The following is an 11,486-nucleotide window of genomic DNA, read 5'->3' on the forward strand; positions in this document are numbered from 1 at the left end:
CATTTACCTGAAAATATCAAAAAGCAGATAAAAATCTCCCAAACCCCACCTCCACTTGTTCCTTGCATCAGCTAGTCAGTCAACCTCTTGACAATCCATCCATATATTTGTCCATCCTCGTTCCTTCACTGCCTACAAGCCTTGGAGCAATCCCCGTATTTCTGGCACGAGCGAAGTTAGTGAAGTTAGTTATAGTGCATTGAAAGTGCGATGGAGAAGGCTGAGATGAAGAAGGGGGGGGGGGGAATAGTTGCAGAGAGTTAATAGTGGCCTGAGAGTATGTGGAAAGAGAAGTTAGACAGGTATTCAGGGCTTGGTAAAACTGTTTGATGAGGCCCAAAACGTCCAAGGAAGCCTTCTTCATTTTGTAGCACCCCTGGAAGGCAAGCCACTCTCTCAACAATAGAGATGCAGTCATGCGGCTACACAGAGAGATCCTAGCAACTCCTCATTACCTGCGAGTAGCTGACTAGCAGGGCTGAAGGCAGACAATAATGCAAATCCCTTCGTCTCATCAGTGTCCAAAGACTTCAGCAGTGAAGGATTGTCTGGACAGTGCCATAAAGGTTGTTGACGCCAAGCGGTGGCAAAACTACCTGTCCCTGATCTCCTAACCCTTTACTTGAGCAATCCTCCACAGCAACAAAAATGGGTGGTGTCAGTCAATTTAGGAATAGATTGGGAGACAGTCCCCAGCACATGGGCCGTTGAGCTGTGCTGAGATTCATAAGGGTGCAAACGAAATTGTATTTTTGCAGAGTTTCGAGTAAATCTACAACTACGCTCTTTACCGGGGGCGGGGGGGGGGGGGGGTGTTCCATCCTCACGAGATGGTTTCCAGTTTTACAAGTAAATACAAACTACTGAGTTTTGGCAGACATTCAGCTGAATGCTAATTTATAGAGCAGTAAGAGGTATATTGTTGTTTTGACAGAATATTTACAAAACTATAGCTGCAAGCAATGCGAGAGAAACATGTAACTAACAAGCAATGCGAGAGAAACATGTAACTAACATTAATTTGATTGTGATGACACAACAGTACACTTTTTCCATTTCTTTTTTCTTTTAACCATGTTCTTCGGCTTTTTTGTGTCATCCATGCTAGAAATCTGCACACCAAAAAGAAGACAGTTAAACATTGGATTCTAGAATGAATATTACCAAATATGATTGAGCCCCACACACACCATAGTTCTTTAACTTTCCAGTAGTAAAGAGAAACAGGAGAGCTACCATCAAATAACAATTATTTGGGTTTTGCTCACTTTTCCCCTACTAAACTGTAATTAGTTTGAAGGAGCTCAATCCACCAGAGGATACCCTTTGTGAATTGAAGAAACTTGCAGCCTTTTTCTCTCTACTTACAATGTACGATTTCCATTCAACATTTGATTGCCCCCCTTTGACACTTGCCGGCTGAGACTGGCTACGGACATGTCGGAATATATGAATAAGTACAGCAGCATCAAGAGCTGCATACTCCAACTGCACAACAAGTTCAGTTCAGTTATGAAACCATTTGAAATGAAAGAGACAAAAACTAGCATCGAATTCCCACGCTCCATAATTGCCAATTTTTATCCGCAATGGTTATACTTGCTTTTGCAGTATCAGTTGATAAGGTTTTTATTGTCTTCTTAGTAGTATCGTAATTGATTTGCTATACATCTAATGGTAAAAGGTGATCAGATTTATATCTAGAATCTCAAAGCAAATTGATACATGCCAGTAATTGAGAGGAAGTCATGGAATAGTTTCTTTGACTTGGTAGTCACGATTTATAAGTTGTATTCACTTATATACCAGTATATTGAAAATATCTCTATTACGAGGTTGTTAAGTTTGCACTGATATTTTTCCACTTCGGATGGGTAGAGTCTGTCATAACTTGATGGGCAAAACTAAAAGAAATAGTAGCTAACTCAATTTACAATGATAAAATTCTAACAATTATCACAGGTTTTCAGCCAATAAATTTTGTTTTGAGGAATTTTAATGTTTTAGATCACAAAAGGGCATCCTACCAACATTATGTGGAAGTTAAGGCCAAAAGGGCCTAGTGACCCACCATTTGGACATGATCTCCAAGGATATCCCTTGAAACTCAACCCAATTAGATTAATCAACAATATAAATAATACCTCAAACCCTACACCCTAAAAAGAATTGAACCTTTTAGAATAATTTCTCTACAATTGAAAGCCATTCTATATAGATCAGGGGATCGCAGTCACCAAGTTGGAAGATCTTCAGAACCAGGGAACTCTAGGCTGCATACAAAATAATGGCCTGCAATGCGTTTGTGCACTCCATGAGTGCTATACATGGTGGGCTGTGTTCATTATGTAATCACATTAAGGTGCACTTCTTTCCCATTAAATTTAAATACATTTTAAGAACAAATCAGCATGTATACAAACACGATAACACCAAAAAAAAAAAACACACACACACACAACTTATTGTGCCTTGTATGTGTATTGGGGGGAGTGGCATGTATATGGATACATATGCATATGCGCTCTGTATGCTTGGATTTTGATGGATCTTGAACCTCAAGATAATTAGTCTATCATAACTCCCACAATTAATTATCCAACATGTAAGTGCCAAAGTTTTGAAAAATCTCAGGAGGAAGAATGTACATACTTGGTTTGGACTCAGAGGTCGTTGCTCCCAGTTGCTGTTACGCCTTGTCTTGTTCAAGCCAGCTCCCAATATTTTCTATTTCAATAATAACCACGAATATAAAATTGATATATAAGTGTTAAAGGGAAATTCAAAACTTGGCATACATAAATTCAAATTGCTGTCAAGAGCTATACATATGAATAATATTGCCGTGAGTTTCTATGGCTTCACAAAGGGTGGAATAGCAACATAGAGTTCAAGTAGCCAGCCCGAAATAGTTAGGGTAAGGCTTAAGTTGAATGAGCTGAATTCAACTGATGACGATTGAGTAGAGATGTAAGAAAGGAAATGACAAGAGAACACCACAATAAGTAAAAAAATAGGGTTTATGCGAGTGGTGTGTTTGGTTATGCTATTATTACAGTCATCTTTCAGATTACCTTGGCAAGTCCAGAGAGACCACCTCGAGCTTCCTTAAACACATTTTGAATGTCCAGCAACATTTCAAAGTGCTTGAAACACTCCAGCTCTCCATAGGAATGAGCCAGCTGCTTTAGATCACATTGCAAATTATAGCCTACAAGTTGCACAACAAAGAAACCATTATCTATAACTCATCAATTTATATATGGGAGACCAATATATATTCCTGAGAAAAATAGGAATTCCAGTCCTCCCTATCCAGGACTGTTGATGTTGTAGTCAATCTGCACTGCCTTGATCCACCTCTGATAGCCTAATCACCCCCATTTCCCATCAAATAGTCTTAGATTATGCATGTATGATTATTAAGAAAAAGGCACATGATTAAAAGGTTATGATGATACCACCATCCAATGAAGCAGGATCTCCATCTAGGAGTCTCTCAGTAGCTGTCCATTGAACGGCTGCCTTAACACCCCATTATTTTTGCACACATATGGCATTTGATAGGGACAAAAGAAAAAAAAGACATCCCTCAAGAATGCCCAACATTTCCTAAAAGGGTGTGCCCAGTGCACGAGGCTCCTGCCACTGCGCGGTTTGGGGAGGGTCATAATGTAAGCAGCCTTACCCCCACTTCGCGGAGAGGCTGTTTCCTGACTCAACTGTAACCCACTTGGTCAGAATGGAGCAACCTTACTGTTGCACCAATGCCCACTATTTCCTCTTGAAGATGAATATAAATGTATAATCAAGGATTGATTCATTTTGATACCTAGCTTCAGAATGCTTGGGGAATGTAAAATGCGTTTTAGGCAGCTGCCTAAGGCGTTGGGCTCATCTTCAAATAACCTTATCAAGTCAATAATGAATACTGACTTTTCAGAAGCAATTTGCATGATAGAGACCTGTGACACAAAAAGCTAAACTTAGAACAGAAAGTGGAAAGGAGAAAGGGATAGCAATAAGCAAACATTGGTTGACATGATAAGCCTAAGAAATCTAGAGACGTAGCCGCAGACAACCTCTTCCACACACCCCCTCTAAAAAAAAAAAAACCAGATAGGAAAAATTACACTTCTCAATTGTCGAACTCAACGACAGCTGAGTACGCCCAGGAAAAGACATGCCAGGTTCCTGCTCAAAAGTTAGTTCAAAAGAAATAAAGAATAAAAAGGAAGTATAAAAGCGGGACACATTAAGCATGGTATCAAAGAGGATGTTAGTTAAGCAACTTTTGTGCCAAAGAGACATGGCCACGTCCAAGCATGTGTGAGATATGGCAAGCATGAGAATTCAATAAGGGAGAAGTGGCTAAAAAGTATTAACAGAATAGTCCTTTCACTGTATGACTATTCTGTAGCTGACCCCATTTAGTTGGGATAAGGTAATAGTTGTTGGATCATGCTAATAAAGATATCACGAAAATTAGAATAATTTGTTAATTTGAACAAAATGAAAGTTTAAAAAACTGGACTAGAAAAAAATAAAAAATAAAAAATAAAAGGATAGAAGGCAAAAGCTGAAAGTGAAAAGGGGCACTAAATTTCAGGAAATGAGAATGGGCCTGGTGTATTACATCAACTTTTCGAAGTGCCTAAGGATTTGACAAACTGAATGATTTGGATAAGGATTTGATAAACTGAACGATTTGGACTATGAAATGGTATCCATTTCGGTTCAACGAGACCTGATAAATGAGTCCCATCAGCCAGTCACATGCATAAAAACCAGACAATTGGTGCAGCTTGGCTTTTAGCATATATCACTGTCAGAACATGCAATTTAGAGTGCTTATTCATGTAGATCATTTTTCCTCATCTAAAAAAGGGAAATATCTTTCCAAATGGGAAGCCAGATATCTTGAAGAATATGTAGAGTGATGATATAGACAACAAGATTAAAAAGAGAGAGAGAGAGAGAGAGAGAGAGAGAGAGAGATGGCATGAAATGGGAGGAAAGAGGAAGGGAGCATGATTTTTAACGCTCAATCTCAGTGAAGGATACATCTCTAGTCCAATAAGACCTACATTTCCTTCCAAAAGTGCAAATTAAAAGATATCGGCAACATATAATGGCAGAGTTAGCATGCATGTGAATGCACAAAGAAACCAGATCACCTGTGTCACCCTAAATCACTGGGTATGAAAAAGAATCTGAAGGTTTCTCAGCAAATACAATAGTGGGTGTCAATGTATTTACCAGCATTTCCTTGAGATGCTTTTTCCCACCATGAAATTGAGACACCAAAGATGGTGACACATGAAGGTTTGCCAAATGGTGTCAGGTTCACTCGTACTGTCGTACATGTTCTATATGTAAATCCTATCAATCTGGAGGCATCATATAAGTGGAAATATATATTTGGTAAGAGTGTATGCCAGTAGATGTCAAGAAATTATGGCGCAATGCTAGTTCTGTCATTGGTAGAGTTCATGTTAGTAGACTTGTTATGAGTAGATTTTGATTCAACACATTTTCCAATTTTTCATGAATTGCCAGAATGTTGCTCATATTAAACTTTTTAAACAAGGAGGGGGAGGGATCCAACGTTATCTTATTTTCTGAAATGAACGGGGTCAATAAAAAAACCCAATCTAACAAAATTAAATCAATAAATAAATAAACAAATGAAATAAAATAAGCAAAGATCAATGCAAGAATACCTTGCTGGGCTGGCTTCCCTTTTCATAGTTAGGCTTCCATTCACAATCTATCCCAACAACTTTGCATCCCTCAATGTGGGATGTAGCACTAAGAAGACCCTCAACTTCATCAACCCATATAATATCTTCCAAAACCAATTCATTAAGATGCAAGTAATGAGTTTCTGAAGGAATTGTTTCAGGATCTGTACAACATTGGAAAGCTATCAAAAATAATGTATGCATCTGTACCACCCATGAAACAGAAAATACAGTTTCATCTTGTACCAGATTAGAGGAAATAAAATGATATGACATGGGATATTCTTGCTAATGCATCTAATGCTCAAGTTTAACCCAATAATAAAATGAAAAGAATAAGTGGACTGCAAATGATATCAAGATGGTATTCATCAACATGACCATAACGAGCAGTAAAAAATTGGAATAGTTGTATTGGCATTGTTTGAAGAGAGGAGTGACTAAGGGAGGCTGGGAGATGAGCCCAAACACCAGACTGACTGGCTGAACTGCCAAACTGTAAGCTGATCCAAATTGTAAAGTCTACATGAATTGCTCAAGTTGAGGCCAAATGCTGAACAATCAGGTTGATTTGGTTGCTTTAAGTACATCAGGATCATGTTACCTTTCCAATTCCTATAGTTTATTTTGATGAGTAGAAGGAAAACTCAGAGGGCTGAGGATCAAAACTGCACCCTTTAACACAATTCCCAGTAATATAACAAAAAAATACATCATATTCTACACCAATTTGGTCAGGTTGTGTTTAGTTTAACCTAAGCCAGATGGTTGGACCAATGACTGGGAGGTTACAGCTAGTATAAACCCGTCATCCTTTGTTCTCAGACAGTTGATCATTGTCAAAAACATCTAACCCAAATTCAGACTGATCATACTCTTACAGAACCAGGTGGCTCCAGGAAAATTTAGGCCTTGTAGACTCTTCATCTAGACCCTAAAATGAGGATCCTTTTGTATTTTTTTTTTTTTTTTTTTTTGGGGGGGTGGGGGTAGAAGTAAGATGAAGATCTTTTTTCCCTACCCAGCAAACGTAAAATGAAGACCTAAATCATCCCAGTTGCATCATATTTCGGGACAAAATAACCAGAAACAGCTAAAGCTTCTCTTTCTCATTCAATTACACTATAGTCTCAACCCTTGGGGCTAGAGATTTCATATTGAGAAGCCAGAGCTTCGTCAGATTAGAGAAGCAAGAGAATGCAAAGAGAAGCACAAGCCCCAAGTAGGATTGAGGAGGATCACTCCATCGGTCTATTGTCCCATTTGTGTTATTCTGTTTGTTGCTTTTTCAGCTGATGATATCTATTTTTAGTAGGTTAGAGAAGTATTGGATTTTGGTCTTATGCAGTTAGGTGTAGGGATAATTCAAAATTTATGTAATTTAAATTTTTAATTTGTCTCTATCTTAGAGTTAAAATAGCAAGTAGAGTTGAGTCCAAATTTTGTTTCAGTTTTTAGTCCAAGAGAGAATCAAACTCTGTTTTAGATTTCCAAGGGTTTGTTAATCCATTTTCCCACTCTTTTATTTTCAGTTGTTTCTGCAGTCTACTTGAATCTCAACCATTTGGAAGCCATTAACATCAATCCTGATCTGTCAATGCAGCTAATTCCAACACCCAATCCTTATCCTATGCCACTTTTTTTCCCTTTTCTTGGGACGGTCAATTGCATCACTTAATTTGAAGCTCTTAATGCCTAGCAGTACTTCTAACACCAAATCCTTCATCATGACTCTTTCAAGAAAGAAATTCAGAGATAAAAATGTAACTCCTAGTCTTTGTATCAGTACCAGTTAGAAGAAAAGAAAAGCATGGGATGGGATGGGAGAGGGGAACAAACCATACACTTCACAGTATTCAATCGTTGGCCATTCAAAAACACTCTTGAATACACTAGATGACTTCAAGATTCCACCTGGAAACCTCTTACAGAAGTCAATCCTCCCCTAATAATCCACCATAGATTAAATTATAGACCCACCTCCAAAATCTGTCAGTACCCACCATAAGTTACCAAGATCCTATTCAACCATCACAATTCACTCTAGAACCAAGCGGTCAAAACCTAATCCTTTTGCATCATAACATCTAGTTTAGTGACTGACTGATTTCCCTCCATCAGGACAACAATGGTTGCCTGTTCATCAAATCAAGATCCCGCAAGCTTCAGTTAGCTTTTAAGTTAACACCAAAGATCTTTATTCTACAGAAATACCTGTGGAAAGACTCAAAGTTCTACCAATAAAAGGAAGTTCAAATTTATAATCCATATTACAGAACTTCAGAAGAAAGTGAAAGATTAAGGCATGACACAAAAGTATTTAAAAATTAGTAAGGATTCTGCCAGGAAGATTGATGTTGAAACTATTTACCTAGGCACTCAAAAAAGAAATTAGAGAGCAGAAGAAAGATGCACATAGACTTGTATTTGAAAATAATTTGAATAGATACCTAGAAAGACCATATAATGAGCAACGGAAGAAGGGCTTCAAGCAGATATTTTGCCAATTAGTTAATTAAGAACATTCATGATAAAGTTGTCATTAGTACTACTGGAAGAACACTCTGGATTTTAACTATCACAGTGAGTCTAAACTAAAATTAGAGGCAAATAACTTCTAGGGTGCTATGTGATAGACATATTCCATTAAAACAAGAGAAAATGAAAGGGAGAGGATATAGCGAAATTCAAAAATCTTTCCTACCCAATCTTCACCCCACCCCCAAATTAATTCCTTCTTTTTACAGTATATCCCATATTGCTAATATTTAAAATTTGATTATGATGTTAGCATGACATTACTTTTTGGGCCAGGCAAATGGACCATTGAATTGTTTGAGCACTAGTGCACGTGGTTCAGCATCTGTCTAGTGTTACAAACACTGGTGAACTTCGTATTAGTAGCAATAAAAATATCATCCATGCTTCATTCCTACCTAATATATTTTGGCCTTTATATTGCAATCTTCAGAAACTCTACCAGTGTAAAAGCATCAACAAACTCTACTAACGCTTCCTTAAGCCCATTTCTAGCACGGTTTGGAAACATTAGAAGCAATGACAACAGACTTTGAACCAACACCATCTGATGAAAGAATTTTAAGTATCACAAAGCTTAGACTCAGATGAATCATAAACATAAATTAGCACCCACAGGGGAGAGGGAGCACTCAGCATACCTATAGTTTTCATGAACCCTTCAAGGGAGTACCGCCGACATAATTCATCAACCTTCTCAGAGTAGCCCGCTTCCATAGCCAAATAAACCTTTATCAAATACAGAAAAAACATCAGTTTTATTTTATTTATATTTTTGGTTCAACTCACACCTATACCTACAATGTCCAATCAATCAAAGTTTTGCAAATCCTATATTTCCAAGCAAAACTAAAATATATTTTTTTTTCACAACAATGCCATTTCTGATAATACACTTGGTGTCATATAGATAAGCTTTGTGATGTGATTCTGAGTTTGACTCCTCTTACCTCCTTAGGGCCACTCAAATAGGGGTGTTTAGTGCTCTTCACTCCTTTCGGTGAAATTTGAATGGTTCTCATTCAACCCGGTATGACCTGATCCATGTCGTTGTGGGGTCAGTATGAGCCCGTGGGACTGGTCAGGCCGAAGGCCTAGATACCCGTTGTTAGTAATATATATATATATATATATATATATATTAGATAGATAAGCTTTGTGTAGCAGAGATGATGATGCTGAGATTGATGTGCGGAAAAACAAGGATAAAATAAGGAATGGCCACATCAGAGCTGATTTGGGAGTTGCCCCGATCCATGATAAGCTCCAAATAATCCGTTTGAGGTGGTATGGCCATGTTCAACCGAGGCCTAGGGATGCACCAATAAGGAGGAATGATCTAATTCAGATTGAAGGGTCTAAAGAGCCACAAGCAGTTCTAAAATGACAATAGGAGTAGTGAGGAAAGGCATGCATAAAATCTATCAAAAGGTTACTCTGTTCCTTCCTCTGGAAAGGAATTGATTCATCAAAATGCCTTCACTCTATCAGTTGGGCCTCCTTTTGTCTCTCCAAATCTGAAGGAGGCCTGGGTTCGAGACAAATCAAATAGTTTAATACTGCTGGTATCCTCAAGCTCATATGGAAGATCACCTCTAATCAAAAAGGTATTTGCGTCTCTGGGGTCTATTCCTCCCTTCTAAAGAATGGCTCTCTTTAGACGAGTCCTACCTCTCCACTAATGCCTCTTGGATCTGGCATAAGATTCTCAGCATAAAACATACTTCCAATGAGGCCATTTCCTCTTCCATTGGCAATGGCACCTCTACCTCCCACTGGCTTGACCCTTGGCACCCTTCGGGTGTTCTTCTTTCTCTTGTCAGCTCTAGAGTTGTTTATTCCATTGGCTTGGGCACTAATGCCTTAGTCACTTCAATCATTGCTAATGGGAACTCCCCCACTCCTTAGTTGATATTTGGTTTGACCTTCCTCCTTTCCCCCCTGGCCATTGCAGCAAAAATATTCTGGCTTCCTTCCTCCTTTCCCTCCTGGCCATTGCAGAAGAGAAGACAAAATCTTCTGGCTTCCTTCCTCCTTTGCCTGGGATTGTCAGATCCAAAGGTCTCCTTGCCCCTTGGCGTTATATTCTTTGGTTCAAAGGCCACATCCCTCGCCATAGTTTCACAGCCCAGCATGCCTTCACTAACTGCCTCCCTACGCAGTCCTTTCTTATCTACCGGCATATTCAAGTTCCCTCATGTTGTCTTTGTTGGAATAGTACTGAAGATGTTGAACACCTCTTCTTCTCCACCCTTTCTCTTCAGTCATCTGGAAGAAGGTTCTTAACCACTGCTGGCCTTCGAATAGAAGAGTTCTAAATCTTGGTAGAGAATGGATCTAGGTCGATATGACTTTTGTTGGTTCCTCCATTTGCGACACTGCCTCCAGCTTGTCTTTTGCGCCACCATCATCCACATTTGGATGGAGCAGAATCTTCATAGATGGACTTCTAATTCTCGATCCTACAATAAGGTTTGGAATACCATCTATTTCAACGTCAACGCCAAACTTGCTTTTCTCCCCCATCGCTCAGTTAGAGATTCCCCAAGGAACATGTTTATTGTTGTATCCTAAGGTCTCCCTTCTTCCATCTTGTTACCTCCCCCCTGATGGTTTTGGTTTCTTTCCATGGTTTTGTTCTCCCCTCCCCTTAGGTTGGGCTTGTTTCCCTTTGTAAGCTTCCCCCCTTCCCCACCCCCCCCCATCCAAAAGAAAAAAAAAAGATTGCATAGGAAGATGGGTATGAAGTCCGTCATAATAGAAGCACCTTCCTATTTGGGAATGAAGCAGAGGAAAGTGTGATTGATCCCCTTAATTTGGCTTGGGTTAATAAAGAAACTCTTGATGGCCTTGATGAAATCATCTTTAATTATATCCCAAAGAAGGAGAAAGAACCCATGTTGAAGCTATCAGGCCCAAGGGCTTCGTTAGCCTTGTGAGAATGGATAGCAACTATAATTTCATCCTCAAAGGGGATAGCCTAGAGGGTACTGATGAGGTGAATGGCGATGAACTTATTGAGTAGATTCTCAAGGATGGGACCAATGGAAGCCAAAGATTACCTTAACAACATAATTTTTATCCTTTCAGATATATTATATTAAATCCATTTTAAAGGTTTAGAAAGGAATTTGAGACAGTTTAATTTAAAAAATAAAAAAGAAAAAGGAAAAAAAAATCTATTAGGCGCCTTGTGTCTGCCCC

The 11,486-nt window shown here is 38.8% G+C and overlaps 1 protein-coding gene across 1 annotated transcript; it reads right to left on the reverse strand.

Moving 5' to 3' along the window:
- Positions 1 to 868: 868 nt before the first annotated feature.
- LOC122084484 (exonuclease mut-7 homolog) lies at positions 869 to 9,011 on the reverse strand (the record flags this gene model as incomplete). Its single annotated transcript, XM_042652761.1, is given in 7 exon segments — positions 869 to 1,112; positions 1,369 to 1,488; positions 2,653 to 2,727; positions 3,075 to 3,211; positions 3,833 to 3,965; positions 5,724 to 5,908; positions 8,924 to 9,011. Coding segments are annotated over 7 exon segments (822 nt in total). The 3' UTR covers positions 869 to 1,016.
- Positions 9,012 to 11,486: the final 2,475 nt, after the last annotated feature.

The sequence above is a fragment of the Macadamia integrifolia genome, chromosome 1, assembly GCF_013358625.1.
Source record: "Macadamia integrifolia cultivar HAES 741 chromosome 1, SCU_Mint_v3, whole genome shotgun sequence".
Classification (NCBI taxonomy): domain Eukaryota; kingdom Viridiplantae; phylum Streptophyta; class Magnoliopsida; order Proteales; family Proteaceae; genus Macadamia; species Macadamia integrifolia.